The sequence below is a fragment of the Anthonomus grandis genome, chromosome 5 (genome assembly GCF_022605725.1).
Source record: "Anthonomus grandis grandis chromosome 5, icAntGran1.3, whole genome shotgun sequence".
Classification (NCBI taxonomy): domain Eukaryota; kingdom Metazoa; phylum Arthropoda; class Insecta; order Coleoptera; family Curculionidae; genus Anthonomus; species Anthonomus grandis.
This window is the reverse complement of record NC_065550.1, coordinates 13,234,999-13,252,497: the sequence shown is the minus strand read 5'-3', so window position 1 is coordinate 13,252,497 and position 17,499 is coordinate 13,234,999. Positions and strand designations below refer to the sequence as shown.

Genomic DNA, 17,499 nt, shown 5'->3' with positions numbered 1-17,499 from the left:
ATCTATTTACACAATGATAGATCAGATGAAAGTTTTTTAACGGTGGAAATATTAAAGAACCGACTTTATAACCATATAAAATAAAAACTTTTCAAAAATATCAACGTGAAAACCAAAGAAAAACATTTAAAATAACGACTTTGCTTTTGGCAAAACTAGCTCCTACTCTTTCTCAGACCTCTCTCTCATATGTTGGAGCCAAACGATCACACGGCGCGTAATGAGTGGGGGGGCTGTCCATCTATTATGTCAGTGATAAAAAACAAACTTGTTTGTTATTAATTGTAAATTTTCTTCTGAATGTTGAGATATATATTTGTGTTTCTGTGATGTTAACCATGAAATAATTAAATCTAGTTAAACCTAAAAAACGGTTGTGAATTTGTATCAAAAACTATGAAAAGTGAACATCTTTCATCTACAACAACTGACCCAATTTGGTCTAGTAATGTGGAATTACTATCCTCAGAGGTAAGATTCTGGTTCCTTATTAAATAATTATAATAGTATACATATTTTTTAAAAATCTCAATTTTTTGCCATAAAGTTGATGAGAATAAGATAAACTTACTAAGTATAATGTATTGTTCTGGCCAGTTTTTATCAATTTTACAACATAAATTTTGTTTTTTTTCTTAAAAAATGGCTCATGCCAAGATTTTTTTATTTTAATTTAATAGATTGAAGATAAGCTTCCTAAACATACCAAAAAAAATCTAAAAATCATTGGGTTGTAAATTGCTCAATCAGCAAATATAAGTAATATGTATGTACCAGGTCAGTCCTTATATTTAGATAGCACTCTTTAAGATAAAATAAAACTAACAATTTCACTATATTTTAACAATAAACAATCATAGGTATTGATGATAATTATATTCATAGGTAGGTATTGATAACCCTTAGAATAATTTACTGTGCACTTGTTAAGCCTGTGATTTTTTATGAGAATGTAGCTTTGGGTTATGCAGGACCTACAGTAATTTCCAAAGTATAAGCTGTACAAAAGTGGATTATTAAAATAATGCTTCTTAAAAGCAAAAGGTATTCATCTGAACTACTGTTTAGAGAAACTAATTTATTAAATATTAACCAAATATACATAAAACTTTAAAGTTAAAAATGAATTAGATAAGTGGATAATTAATAATAATTATACAATATCTCATTTAATATAATATATTTAGTTATGACTAGAAAGAGGTATATTTTATTTATTGTTTTGCTTTTGAGGGCTATTTTAATTTTTTTTGTTTGGTTTATAAACAATTATTAACTAACCTTAATTGATTAAGATATTAACTTTATTGTTTAAAGGTGCACATACTGTGTGTGCATCCAATACCATTGTGCATCAAGTGGTTAGCAAAATAATGTAGGGTATTGATATTAAAATGAATGTTGAACCAATTACTGATTGGGTATTTAGATAAGTAAAACAATACAATTAAGTTGGAGTTTTGGGAATTGGTATTCTGATTTGCGATTGGAATCAAAGAAGTTATTTATTTGTGAATATGTTTATTTAATTTATGGGTCTATGTTACTATAATTGTAATGCCATTATTTATTGCTAATAAATTTATTATTATATTTTTGTCCAATTTCTAGTTCTGGAACTTAAAACTAATCCCTTTTGAATGATCTGAACATATAGATTTGTAATGCAATATTTAATAAAGCAGCAGTCCAGAGTAGGTAAATGTAAACAGACTGAGTAATAACATTGGGATGCTTAAAGGAAAATTGATATTACAGTGTTTATATGTCTAAAACCTAGAGATTTTAGAGCAATTACATACAAGCATGAATTCTTTATAATTTGCCATATTTTAATGTTTTTGACCTATATAGGCTTGTGTAGGGTTAGTGTTCAGGGGTTGAATGTTTGATTGATCACCCCTGAAGAAATATGGTTTTTCTTACTTTGAACTAGTTCATGGGGTTGCATGGTCGTATCTCTTTAGTATTAGTCTTCCCCAAATGTTTTTTTATAAGTACTTACCAGAGACTCGGATTTCAAACTGGTCTGGGAGATATCTCTAGATATCTCCACATTGATGTCCTTCAATATGTGAATCTGTCTATTAATAATCCCGGTCTGGTGTTCAAGCTCTTGCTTTATGAAAGCTTGAAGGGACCGCAAGGAAATGTCTGAGTCAGAAGGAGTTGTTGTTTGGAGTCTGTTGTTGTTTGCCTTGATTTTTCTTGTACATTGCCATCTTTTTTCCCAAATAAAATCCTTGCTATCAATGGGCAGGATAACTAATGTAATAGTTTGTATTAAATGCGATTTTAATAAGTGCTCAAAAAGCAGATATTACAATACAATTCATTTTATGAATTCTTTCATCTGTAACCATAACTTTTCTGTGAGAATAATTACTGATGTCAGAAAAAATTTTAGGTACCGTCATTCTGCCAAATCTATGTGCAAACTTTTAGTTTTATATGTTAAAAATACTTTTCTGTTATCCAAATTAGTATTAGCATCTTTAGGTATTAGCAATAGTGGGATAATCAGCGATACAGCCTTGATCAAAGGTAGGTCTTCAGTTACGCCTCAACTAGACCAATCTATAGACACCCTTGCTATTGGATCTTCTTTTTTAATAGAAACTCCCACCATAATCAAGTTGCCCTAGCATTTCTTAATGTTCAATCTGTGCGTTCAAAAGTTAGCGAATTGGAACTATTTTTAGAATCAGTTAACTTTCCTAGTGTGTTAATTCTTGTTGAACACTGGTTGAGGTCTGATGAGCCTATTGATATCCCTGGTTATGTACTAATTTCCAAATTTTCATGCAAGCAATATACACATGGTGGTACTCTTATTATGTTAGAGAAAGCTTTTTTAACTAAATTTGTGTTTATTACTATTGACAGATTTGATCATCTATTGATTGGAAAGGTGTGCGAGTTTTCTATTGTATTTAGCAGTAAGTTAAATTTGTATATTTTATTTTGATTTGATCATTAATCTCCATCTCGTAATTTAGATTTGTTTTTAGAAAAGTTGGAGATCCTCTTAAGTGAAATTTCGGTTAATGCGATGTTGATTCTGACTGGTGATCTTAATGTAAATTTTTTAGACAAATCTAATGGATCAAATCGAATGCTTTTCAATCTGTTAAACTCATTTAATTTTAAGATGCACGTGGATCAGCCAACCCGGATTTCACCATTTTCTTCCTCACTGATAGATTACTTCTGTACGAATTTTAACCAACACGAAAATCAGTGTACAACAATTAATGCCGGTTTGTCTGACCATGAGGCAATAGTGGGATTAGTAAAGCTTAATAATGCAGCTAATGAGAATAAGTTTGGACGCGATGGACTTTATACTAGAGCTAATTTCCACAAATTCTCTTTGCTTTGCAATATGTCAAGTTGGAATAATTTATTGACTACTGTTAAACTGCATAGCTTTCATCAGATAGTATTAAACAATTTTAACTTGATATTTGTTCTCCATAATTTTGTAAACCGTAAGTTTCGTAGAACCTCGAACAAACTTACCAAACATCAAATTATTCTTGGCACTTCAGCTATTTGTATAATCTAGCAATCGCAACTTGCGATATTTCTCAAATGTGGTAGTTATAAAATCCACCAAAGTACTCATATTAAATGCCTTACATCTTTCTAAAACCACTTCTTTTAAAATACGTGTAGAGAATTCCATGTATACTCTGAATGATAAAGATTCTTAAATAATCAATACAGATAGCTTGAACCTTAAACAAAAGAAAAGGCACTCTTGTTCATTATCGATAAAATGATCCATTTTGAAGAAAAAAAAATAATGAAGGAAAATGTTTTTGATCTGTTTATCAGCACTTTTTGTTTTTCTAAACGCACCATTTTTGCAAACGTTTCTATGGTACACAATAAACAAATACCTATCTTTCAAAACTTGTCATCTTTTACCTTGTTAGTACATTGATCCTTTATTTTGATAATAATTTATTGATTTTTGGATTTCATGGTGAATTTAATTTGTATAAAAGAATTTAATTTGTATATAAGTCCAAATATGGAATTCACGTTTATTGAGTATTCAAATAGTATCTTATGTATGATCTTGTGTCTTGCAATACTTTGGAAGTAAAAAAATTTTATGAAGAAAGATTTACTAATCACACTATTCCAAATCAAAAGATATTTCAATGAATTGACCAATGTCTGAGGGAAACTGGCAGAGAAGAACAGTACGTACGGTACAATTGGAGGAAAATATTTTGGATGCTGTAGCTGACACTCCTTCTCAGCGTCAACATCGTTCCAATTCATTAATCTATTGGCATTTTTTTGATTGGGCCATTCGTATTACCGCCACGATTGAATGGAGAACTTTATTTGGAGTTTCTCTATTAAAACCAGGAATAATCTTGATTTAATAGCTATTGGATTTTTACGTTTGGGGTCACCGCAAAACCTTGGTGTATTTAACCAAGGTCATATCATTGTGACGTGATAAGATCTATTAAGATTTACTCGTAGTACAGCAGTCCACTATTCGTCGTACCCGCGAGGGTATCAGATGTCAGATCCCAAGCTGAACCTACTTATGAAGTTTTTAATTAACTGTTGATTTAATTATTTATTACATTCTTTTTTCAGGTTGTTTTTTCGTCTTAAGAAAAACATAGGTTTAAATTATTTTAAACAATTTTGTTAAGGTGCCTTTCTAAGAACCACACTGCATTTTTAAAAACGTACTTTTTGAAATGAATCGACTTAAAATGGAACTTCATTGTTGTTTGAATATCTGTCGCATCGCTGAAAAGAAAGAAGATATCATGGTTTTTTTAATTATAATAAAACAGTGATTCCTTAATTTTTTTCTCCAAAATGGATCATTTTATCGATAATGAACAAGAGTGCCTTTTCTTTAGTTTAAGGTTCAAGCTATCCATATTTATTATTTGTTTATCATACAGGGTGTTTAAAATTTAAACATTATAATGTACAACATAGTCCGCCCCTAGTTAAATAAACAAGATAAATGGGTTCAATAAAAAACTCCGTTTTAAGAGGTCCTTAGTAGTATTGATCATGTAAAATTTTTCTTAAATTATACCGAGTGTTTCAAAAGTTATTTAAGAATAACAAAGAAAAACGACTTCCAGCGTCTTTAAGGGGCCGTATCTTCGTTTGGAAGGCCTATAGGAAATTTTTTTTATAGGAAAGTTCTATATTATTAATTTTTTATTTTCTGCCTGAATCCGCGAGATTTTTCACATTTTCCAGGACACCCTGTATACTATATTCTGTAAACTTGGTTCTACTAATAGAGTTGTGTCAGTGGTTCCCATAGGGTAAGAATCAGTCCACTAGATACTAGCGTTGATTGAATATTTGGGAAGATACGCAACCTTATGGGCTAAAGCGTGACCGAAAATATGCCTGAAAAATAGATGGCGATTCTCTCCAGTATGCGCGAAAATAATTTCGTCCGTCGCTTCTCATTAGTAATCGGCCGATCATCCCTGAGTCGTGTGGGAGAGTTTTTGCACAGGTTCGTGTTTGCCGTGTTGCAATTTGGTAGTTGTTAAAAAATTTTCTTGGATATCATAATCACAAATAGATAGATATACTATGTAAATGTGTTTAGTTTGTGAGACAATGACTCCTTTAGGCAAAATTAATCAGTGTGCGTATCGTGGGTGCAATAATGTAAAAAAATGTAAAAACAATGTTCTTAGTTTTTTCAAATTTCCGATTTTAAAACCAGTGTTGGTTAACCAGTGGATAGAAAATATAGACAATGCGGAAACATATGTTATGGATGAAAATTTATTAAAAAACAAAGGGGTTTGCGAGAAACATTTTGACAAAATATATATTGCAGTAAGTAATAAGCGAAAGAGACTTTTAAAATCAGCTGTACCAATTTCATGGAAAGGTATTATTTTTGATATTTTACTGTTTCCTTCCAAATTAGTGTTATAAATTTACTCTAAATTATAGAACCGGCCTCTAGAAACACAATTTCTTTGCCTGATACCTCATGTAATGCTCAAAGCCTTGAGAGTTTAGATGCAAAAGTTTCATCAATAAATTGGGAAAATGGTAAGTAAAGAATATTATAATATTACTTAAACTTGACACTTTATTTTTTATAGGCAGATTTTTTTAACTGTTGTATTAAAAGTACATGAGTGGGTATACTTTTAATGCTCATTCTCGTGCTCGCATTACTGAAAATATTCCTATTTGCCCTTTTGCATATTTTCAAACCCTTTTACAAGTTGGTGACAAACCTTACCTATTACGACAATAAGTATTATAATATTATTATAACTATAATTATTATTATATATTACTTACATATAGACAGGATAATTCTTTTAATGCACAAATGTAAATGGACGATAGACCTCATCATTTTAGGATAAAAAGTTTGTTTGTTTTTTAGCAAAATTTGGAAATTCCTATTTATTTTAAGAAAGCTCTGCTTTTCAAAAAAAGTTCTACAGCAAACAAATATTTTAAATTTAACAGGCGACTTAATTTGCTAACTAGAAGATGTTAAAGACGTATCACAAACATTTTTAGGCGGGATAAAGACGCTTTTTATAGGATATTACTTTTTATTTATAGGGTCTATATTTATATCTATAGGTATATATTTATTTATGTAAGATTACTTATAGATAAAGAAAGCAAAACCACAAGAGCATTACCGAAAATTACAGATATCCACATAAATCCAAATACTTGGCAAAAAATGAGGGTTAAACTGGCTGCCCAGGTTTTCTCAAATTCATTTGCAGCTGCAATAAAAACATTATTCTACTTGACAACCATATTTAACTTAAGACTTTAGACTTAACACCATATTTGACTCTCTCAATAGTAGAACTTTATTTGACTCAAATCCTGATAGACGACCCATATCTACCCAACACCCCACGTCGTTAAATAACTTAAAATTTGGTCTGAAATATTTTAGCCCAATTGAATTATATGAAAATAATAAAAAAAGAAATAATATTACTGCCTTAACGGATTTATTTGGACCCTTAATTCAGTCCTTGTTTTATTTGAATATTTAACAAACTCTTTTGATTGCAAATATGTTTTAACTAGGCATCTTAATCAGGATCCTCTAGAAAATTTATTTTCTGTTATAAGAAATAGGTGTGGATACAATGCAAAGCCAAGTGTGCAGCAGTTTCGAATTGCTTTGCAATGCAAAATTAATATTAGGTTGCAAAAATCATTAGACAGTGGAAATTGTGAAGAAGATGTCCAAGATTTTTTAAAATTAGACGATAGTCAGACTAGTGAAGAAGTTTTCATTTCAGATATTGAATCTCATAAAAATGTTAATCATTATTATTCCGAAGTTGTATGTACAAGTAGCTCCATTTCTTCTGATCTGAAAATTTCAAATTATTTAAATAAAACAGTAAGTTTGGAAACGTGCTCTAATGTTTATGTATCTGGATATTTCGCAAGAATGTTAATAGAGAAAACAAAGTGTGAAAACAATTGTGAATATTTTTTGAAAAAAGCCGAATCAGAAATAAGTGATCAGAAAGAAATATTTTTAATTAATAAAAGCTTTGCTAAATCAAATAATGTATCTTCTCTAATAAACCCATCAGAGGATTTTTCAAATTTATGTCAAAACACAATAAAATCCTTTAATGAACTTTATCATACTCTAAAAGTAAATAATAATATATGCAAGTCAATTAATAAAATATTACTATAGATAAAATAAATATAAATAACCAAACCTATGTCCACAGCATATTGATAAATTTTTGCATTTAATAATTAAGACTTTGATTTATAACAACCTAAAATGGGAATCTCAAAATCTTATTAGAAAATCTTTAAAAAAATCTAATTATAAACCTCACAGAAAATTATCTATTTTATCTACAAAAATCAATCCGAACTCTTAAAGATATTGTGTCTTCATGTCTATGAGAGCCATTTTCTCTTTTTCTTTTTTTTTACTTTAAGAAAATTTTAAATCAATATATTATGTTTATGGTCTTTAGTATTTTAAGTATTTTCAATAATTGTTTTCATGATGAAATTCATTCATGAAAAAGATAAAAATAAAGCTTAAAAAGCCTTTAAAGTTATTGAGAAACGGGTTATGGTAGGAAATGGTAGCTTTCCTAATTAAAAAAAAAATACATATTAAATGAATGTCGAGTAATGTTTTCATTCCTGGAGAGATTATATTTGAGCTTGAAGAAGGTCACTTTGCTGCAGCGGTATTCTGCGACTTCTCTAAAGACTTTGACTGTGTCAACCATGGAATACTGCTCGGTAAGCTTTCTAGATATGGGTTTAGGGGAGTTGCTCTAGAATGGTTAAAATTTTGTTTTGTTATACAGAAAAAAGTTTGTTTGGCCAAATGGCAGTTTGTCTGAACTTTGTGTAGTAAGCAGGGTTCGTTTCATGGTCCTATTTTGTGCCTAATTTATATCATAGAAGTACCATGTCAACAAGTAGGTACCATGTATTTATGAATAAAGTATGTTTTGAATTTTTTGAAATTCGAAATTGTATTTAAAAGAGTTATATTTAATAGGGATGATTCTAACTACTCACTAGAAATTACCTCGTTGAAAAAGTAATTAAAAGGGTTATTCAAATCTGCAAGTGGCCAACATGGCGTCGACAAGAAGAAACAAAGTTGATTATGACTCTCTAAAGAAGGAACGTCGTATTTAAAAGTTAAAGATGTTAACTTGTAAATGAGAGAAAGTGTTTACAACAATGTATAAATGATTTTATTTTATATTTTCAAATAACGCCAGAAAAAAATAAAAAACCATTTTGCCAAATTTCAGCTTTTTCCTGAATATTAGGAAGTATTTGGCATTTTTCCAATTTTTAGATTGCATTTATTTAATCATTGCATTTATATTGCGCAACTTTCGCCTAATTAAACCATTTACTGCTCATCCTTATTTTGGACATCCTGTATAATCGCGATGAGACCCTTCATACTGTTAAACAAAATATTGTTTTTTTTTCTTATTTACTTTTTCTAGTTTTAAGAATTAGTAATTAATTGTTTGCCTGTATTGCAAATTAAAATGTGGCCTATTTTCTATATTTTATAGTGTTTTTACACCCTTATTCAAAACCTTTTAAATTTTGCGATTTTATTTTTATATTAATTTCAGTTAAAGGTATCTATTTTTCAATATTATTGTCCAAAAAGAGTGTACTCCACAGATCTCACTACCCTTTTTTAAAAGTTAAACCTAAATTTTTGAGATATTGGCTGGTTTCACAAACCCGTATTGTCAAAAATCACATTACGGGCTACTTTTTGCAAAAAATTATTGACTCTAAAAAACTATAGTACCGTATATAGATATTAAATCTTTAATTATTTAATTTACTCTTTATATTTACGTGAAAACTACCTATATCATCACCTTTATTTAATATTTTTGTTAATTTTCTAATTAATAAATAAAAGCTTATTGAATTTTTGTTTTGTTCTTATTTATTTATTTTTATCTCAAAAAAGTATTTTGGTAAGTAATTTATTATTTGTTAATAAAATTTAAGTTGTAAGAGATAGCACCTTCCAATACATTACTTGACCACCACATTTATCTAGTTATTTATGCAAGATCACAGCGCATATCGGCAATAACAAAATAAATAAAAGCGCTGTTATCATCATCGCCCTTGTCTTAAAAAAATAACAAAACGGCCGGGCGCCCAAAGATTCCCGCGTCGTTAAACTGCAAATGGTCAATATAGCGCCGACAAAGAAAAACAAAGTTGATGATGGCTCTTTAAAGACAGAACGTCGTATTTTAAATTTAAAGGTGTCATCGTATAGGCGAGAAAAAGTGGTCACAATAATTTATTCATTTAATAAATACTTTTGTCATATATTTTGAAATAACGCCAGAAAAAAAATAAAATGATTTTGCCAAATTTCAGTTTTTTGCAAAATTTAGGAAGTATTTAGATTGTATTATAAAAGGACACTATATTGCTCAACTTTCCTTTAATTATACCACCTCTATTGACGTCCTGTATAACCGTGATGCGGGGTCTTTAAACAAAATGTTTTTTTTTGTTACCAGGTATCTTTTTATAGTTTTAAGTATAGTTGTAACAACTGGTAATTGAGAATTTTCCTGTGTCGCTTAAAACTTAAAATGTGGCCTATTTTCTATTTCTATTAACATCCTCACTCACAACCCCTTACTTTACAGATCTCACTACGCTGCACAATTTTTCAGATATTGAATCACATGACAAAATGGGTTACTTTTTACAAAAAATTATTGATCAAGAAGTTATATTACCATCGGTATTAAGTCTTATAAATTATTTTAATTATTCTTTATAATATTTACGTGAAACCTACTTATATCTTAAAATTTGTTCCACATATTTTTTGTATATTAGTTTTTAGTTAATTAAGTGCAACGGGCTTTTTATTTAAAAATTTGACCCTCTTGAACACAAAATGGAGGAAACATAATGTTTGTTGGAATTATAACTTGTATTAAACTTTGTTGGTAATTTTGTAAAAATAGCTTTTTATATATATTTTTGTATTAATTTTTGTCTCAAAAACATATTTTGGTAAGTAATTATTTGTTTATAAAATTTAACTTTTAAGAAATGTCAATATGCCTCCGCCCTTAAGTATATCACTTATCACTTGACCACCACATAAATGACACCGTGTTGTATGTTCAAAAAAAATAATAAAAACATAGTTGGCAGCATCATCCCATATCTTAAAAAAATATCCAACACGGCCGCGTAACCGGAGATTCCAGCGTCATTGAAAACCTGACTCAACGAAGCCAAAAGCCAAATCCACGCAGCTAAAATAAATCGTTCCTAGATTTGACGCTTCACGGCAGCACCTCACGGTGCACGAAACTGAACGGCAATCCGATAGTCGACCGGGTACACTTTTTAACACAGGATTGCGTATCTTCCCAAATATTCAATCAACGATACTAGATGTTTTCAATTCCTAGAACTGCTGACTCCGGTTTTTGCTACGAAATAGCATGCGTGGATCGTTTTGTATTCATTAGATCTTCTTCATGTAGATAATAGCTGAAGCCATACAGCAACTTTTTAAGAAGTCAACTGGGTTTCTCTGAGGCACTCATCGGGGTGATCCGGTGGTCTTCTTCTGCAAAAGATGCCGCTGAGTCTAAAGTTTTGGCGTTTGCGGTTGTGTATTATCGAAGTTGAAAGATAGAAAGTCGTCTGCTGAAGTGGTACTCATGCTTAGTATTGGCTTTCTCTTATGTCTAGATTTTAAAAATACGTAAATGACAATGAGAAGGGTGATTAGGGTGTTTGATGCAATAGTTTTCATATAGAGGCTTATGTCTTATATTATTATTTGGTCCAATTTTTTAATGTAATAATTGTATAGTTAATGTTGACCAATTATTCAGAGCGGCTATATCGATCTTACTTAGTTTTAAGGGTTGAAGATCCGGGATATTGTTCATAGTTAGCAATTGCTCACATAATTTTTAGGGAATTAGTACAGGCTGGTTTTTGCATGTACTATGGTGCTACCAATAAAGGCTATATAGGATTCACAATTGTGGCTGAATCTCAAGCTTAGAACATTGAAAGGCTAGAATTAACATTGCCGTGGAACTATGGGCCATTTGTTTGCTTGCAACATCTTTGATGCAATAATGCCAAATGCTTATGTAGAAATGGAAAAAACACACTTATATAATATTATAAAAATTTGTCACACATTTTGACAGGCGCAAAATTATACTATTCCTCTTTAATAAAATATGAAGCATTTTTTTTCATAAAATATGATAAGAACAACAATATTACTAAAGTCAACATTCAAAGTTAAATGAATGTAGATAACGTCTCTATATTAAAGAAAAAGACAACAACATCGCAACGCCGGTCAATCGCATTGTTGATTCCACAGACACAAGAAATCTTTACCAGTGACGTCGTCAGAATATATTTACATGATAAATATTTATTATTAATAGAATATGCTTTAAATTATAAACAATAATACCGTGTATGAACTCTTTATGCGTTTTTTAACATACTTCATTAGAGTAATGGTACTTATCTAATAAAAAGCATTTTTATGGCAATTAAATATTTTATAATTATTATAGATTTCTTAATAAATTTTTATTATTCTTACGACGGTTGTTCCTCGATATGATGTTATGAGAATATCGGTATGTACTTGTGAAAAGATCGGCCTAAATCGCCTTTTTCTCTTTTTTTCATAGTGCGAAACAAACGGCACAAGTTTTTACTATCGTAACAGTTCACAAAAACACTGAAATGTCTCAATCTTTTTCCTTTTTCAACCAAAACTAAAGAAAAAAACACAGAACTTTACAAATGCTGAAGTAAACACAAAGCCGTTTGTCAAGAAGACATTTTGCGCGATGACATCAGCTTTTGCCTGTGGTGTTGCCATTTAAAATTTTTTAGAAGCGGTTTTAGAAATAAGAATGTTAATAATTTTTTTGTTGCCTTGTAGATGTTATTTTTGTGCTTAGAAGAACATATATCTATTTCTACTTTTTATTTTTAATCCAAAATCTAACACCAATAAGTTAAATTAACAATATTATATGTGTTGATATATAGCTGAAAATTTCCTCTTTTGAAAATGAGTGTAAATTTGACAACAGAGAATCGGTGAATGTTTGTAAACAAAATACCCGCCTTGCCCCTGTGCACATGTTGAACTGAAAGAAAGTTTTTGTTTACTAATTCTAGCGTTTCAATGTTCTAAGATCTCAAGGATAAAAAAAATAAAACACAAAATTCCGCTCATTACATGAAATTAACAATAGGGGTTCAAATCAAGTAAACTATCTTTAATGTACAGGTTGTAACAGAGTGTATAAACATAGTATAGTATTGTAATAAAATGGTCTAAATAAGTTTTAAGAGTATAGCAGGTGCTAAACAAGAAAAAATATAAGTAAATTCTTAATATATCAATTATAGTTTTTGAAATTTTTCACCATTTAATTATAAAGAGGCAATCCACTTTCAGCACAATAAAGAAGAAATAAGCAATTGAATCTAAACATGAGTCTAAAATCTAAGCAAAGAAAATTGTATTACTGTTTTTTGTGATTATACAGTATTGTTTCTTTTCTTTAAATAAAATTTAATTGATGAATTCAAATCGTTTTTAAAAACTTGCTGATTTATATTAGTTTGGTAATTCTGATAAAGAGTGTTGAAATTATCATGTAAAAAGTATAATCTACATAAAATATAAGAAAAATAGGCTCTATTAATTTAGATTTAATAATTCAATACTCCTAACTCATTAATTTACTACACTTTTAATCTTTTTTGCGGTTTCTTTTATCAGCAAAGGTGCGCTGGCAGAGTCACAAGAGTACAGTGGCTCATTTGATAAATAAACCGCAAAACATTGAAACACCGCAATGTTGATGGAGGCAACTATAACTAAGTAATTATTATTTTTCCATTAAATAATAAATTTATTTTATTTTCAGGAATGTCTTCCTATCATGAACAACTGCCAGTTCTCCTCCATTTTACAAAACTTAGATTCAGCTCCTACAGACCAAAACCTACAAAGCATGGACCTTATAATACTCCAAAGCAATGACTATAAATTACCCTTAGAAGGTCCATTAAATCTTAATACTACAAACAATTATATTGTTCTAAAAGATTCTGTAGGAATGGATAACTACACCAGTACCAGCCTCCCTCCACTGCAAAAGTGTTCTAATAAGTTTTTTGATAAGTTTGAGGAAAATCAATCCAAAGACTGTGATCCCAAACTATTAGAACCAACTGACTTAAGCCTCAATATTATTGAAACAAGCAACTCAAGTATGACATCATCAATATCGCCAAGGCATTATGATAGGGAGTCATTTGAAGATATGCTATATTTTGTTTGCAATTTGTGTCCCTTTCTTTGCACCAAAGAAACTAAAATTACAGAGCATTTGGAAGGTTTGCATAAAAATAAGGCTGTTCGAAAACTGGTGCAATTAAAATGTCCTGCTTGTACTAATATATTTTATCATAAGGCTTCTTTAAAGAGCCACTTGTTTCATGATCATTATGTGACTAATAATGATCTGAGTTTGATTGTTCAGGTAAGTTGGGCTTGCCCAGTGGTCAGTAGTAATTTTCTAAAATGTCTTATTTTAGGCCGTATATTTTTATTCTACCAAAGAAAGAGATAAAAAGAAGGATGAGGATCTTGAGAAAACTGAAAAACTAAAACCTCCAGGAACTTTAGAAAAAAAAAATCACATTATTGAGCAACCGAAAGTTTTGGAAAGTGAAATGGCCATGAATAGTGATATTGCTAGCAAGTCAAAATTAGAAGAATCTGAACCAGATGTTATAAATTTAGTCAAACCTGGACCAAAACTTGCCTCAAATATACCATTAAATTTAGAAATGCCTCATCTAGAGCATTTCATGGATGTTGATTTTCAAAAAACGTCTCTAGTAGAGAATGAAATGCAGGCGTCTGTTACCCACTCTTTGCCACAACCAAAAATTCCACTTCCGCAAGTTAATATTACAGCAGGTAACTCTGAAAAACTTATAAAGAATTTAATGAAAAAAAGTGATCCTATAGTTAAATATAGTTCCCAAAAATGTGTTTATGCTAATTGTAAGGTTTCCTTGCAAAATCCAAGAAACATGGAATATCATATTGAATCTCACCTTAATGATGGATTTTCTTGTTTGGAATGTGAGGTAGGAGTAATGCATTTCTCTTTGCCTTTTTATGTAATAACAAATAATATATTTTTTGATAGGAAAAATTTAATCTTTGGAAACCATTTACATCTCATTTATGGAGAATGCATAAAGTCGATATGGAGTTGTTTTCTTGTGACAAATGTGATTATAAAACGAATAGTTTATCTAAATTAAACACAGTACATAAGCTGATTCATAGCAGTATAAAGGCTTTTCAATGTGATACTTGCCAAAAATTCTTTAAAAATCAAAAGCAGCTTCGTAACCATCGTCGAATTCATCGGGAAAATGTCGAAGTTCAAAAAGAGGAGTGTGAATTGTGCCACAAAACTTTCTCAACAAAACGTAGACTGAGAAGCCATATGGATACAGTTCATAAAAAACTTAAACCGTATTTGTGTAACGTTTGTGGATATAAGGGTTCTAGAAAGGGTAGCTTAAGGATGCATATGAGAAGTCATACAGGTAAGTTAAAGAAAAACTTTATTTTATTTTTTTCAAGTTTTAGAATTTAAGTGATATATGAAGATAAACTCCAGTACTCAGTTACAGAATACTCTACTTTACAGTTCTCGTAGAGTATTTAAGAAGGCACTTGAGTAGCTAATTAGTCATATACCGGGTGATCAGTTAAGGGTAGCGAACGGCCATATCTCATAAGATATTGGTCGTATAGATTTGAGAAAAAAAAATCATGATAAAAGTCGCCAAGAGAAATTGCTGGAAATTATTTTCGAGTTTGTCAAACGTCCGCTAGAGGGCGTAACAGCCAACACCAAGTAGAAAAATGAGATTTTTATAGAATTTTGTCTAATGAAAGTATATCGGTAATATCATTCTCATATTTACTGACCATTTCCCTATATTTTTTGTCTAAAACATTTTATTCTATCTATCAAAATAAAGCGGTGGGGCAAGTTTAATTGTTTTTTTAAATAAACCAAGATTTCTCCCGTTTCTTTTGACCGATTTTAGCAGAGTTAGGCTCATATAAAAGAGCATAATTTGTACTATAAAATGCTTATTTGGTTTTGAATTTTTCACTTTTGCTGTCGCCGCTAGATGGCGATAACTCAAATGGTAGCACATTTTTGAGGTTTTTTCAAAAACAATAAAAGTAATGGTATATTAATTTTTATATATTTTAAAAGAGGATACATTTTTCTATAATTTAGTGAAAATAATTTATTGTCTTTGATCTGACTGATCTTGTCTATTGATCAAAATATAATTTTATTACATTAAAAAATGGCACGCCACTGTTTTTTTATCAAAATAAAAATCAGTTTTGTAATCTCTTATAGGTTACTAAGAAAAAGAACCTCCTGACTTTTTTAAAAAAAAAAATTTTCAATCAAATTCAATCATTTAAAAAAAAATTTTTCAGAAAAAATTGTCTTAATAAAACTATCCAACAACAGCAGGAGCAATAACACTAAAAACAAGAACACAGAACTTAAAAATAAACGTTAAAAATAAATTAATAGTTTTATCGTAAATGTTCAAAATGTTGTCCGTTATTTTGAATGCACTGGTTTAATCTCTTCTGGGTGGAGTTGACAGCTGACTCAATTTCCGCTCTTGGTATACCATTTATCACTCTTTGAATTCGGACTATCATTTCTTCTTGAGTAGTTGGTCGAGTTTTATATACTAAATCCTTTATTTGGCCTCACAGATAACAATCAAGGTAGGTTAAATCGGGGGACCGTGGTGGGCAGAAAAATAGACTGCCTCTAATAATCCAACGGTTAGGAAAATGCCTGTTCATAAAATCTCGAACATTTCAAGAATAATGTGCCGCGCATCCGTCTTGTTGAAACCAGATGTTTCTTCTTACTTCTAAAGGCACATTTTCCAAGAGCATAATACATAATAATAATGCACCAGACGTTAACGCTTCATCGACCCTGCTGATAATCTTCACGTAAACAGTGTGGATTAGTGTCCGACCAGTAATGCATGTTATGAAGATTTACCTTGCCATTACTGCTAAACGATGCTTCATCTGTCCACAATATTTGTGACAAAATAGGACGGTTTTCCCTAATGAAGTCTCTAAGCCAGTATCTTAGAGACTTCATTAGGGAAACGTAGATTTACCTTGCCATTACTGCTAAACGATGCTTCATCTGTCCACAATATTTGTGACAAAATAGGACGGTTTTCCCTAATGAAGTCTCTAAGCCAGTATCAGTAATCGAGCCTACGTTCAAAGTCAGTCTCATTTAAGGATTGATAAATCACGACGTGATACGGATGCATTTTAAAATCCATTAATATTTTTTGCACTGAGCCATAGGATATTCCTAAATCTCTGGAGATCTCTCTTATGCTTATATGGAGGTGTGCATGAATATAAGCGAACACATTTATAATGTTATCTTCTCTTCTTACCCTACGATTTCTTCTCAAAGTTGAAGTTGATTGCACTTGGCCATGTTGCCTTAAACGTAAGGCTAAACGCCGAAAAACCATTCTGGAATGCCGTCTTCGGAGGGGATAACGCAGTGCATAGTACCTAGAAGCAGTCGCCGCATTTTCAAAACATTGAAAATAAATTCTTAACATATCAAAGGCTTCTTCATTCGTAAAAGGCATGATTTGTTGTAAAAATTACTTTTAACATAAAATTAAATTAGATGTCAATGGCAGGAACTGTCAAAATAGCGTGATTGACAATTTGGTGTTTTCTTTCATTTTTTTCCAGTTTCGTAGATCATGGCCTGCTTC

General features: G+C 30.5%; 1 protein-coding gene across 6 annotated transcripts in view; it reads left to right on the top strand.

Moving 5' to 3' along the window:
* Positions 1 to 229: 229 nt before the first annotated feature.
* The window catches only part of LOC126736083 (oocyte zinc finger protein XlCOF6-like), a 66,034-nt gene continuing 48,764 nt past the window's right edge, over positions 230 to 17,499 (top strand). For 4 of the 6 annotated variants that reach the window (XR_007660606.1, XR_007660604.1, XR_007660605.1 and 1 more), the window contains exons 1-4: positions 230 to 471; positions 13,527 to 14,144; positions 14,200 to 14,760; positions 14,823 to 15,231. Coding sequence is in view for 3 of the 6 variants with exons in the window: in XM_050440292.1 (XP_050296249.1) it covers positions 397 to 471; positions 13,527 to 14,144; positions 14,200 to 14,760; positions 14,823 to 15,231 (1,663 nt within the window). In the remaining 3 variants the exon portion in view is untranslated. Of the gene's footprint in view, positions 472 to 4,000; positions 4,215 to 13,526; positions 14,145 to 14,199; positions 14,761 to 14,822; positions 15,232 to 17,499 lie in introns of those variants that run through there. The other 2 variants (XM_050440294.1, XM_050440293.1) reach the window with 2 other exon arrangements.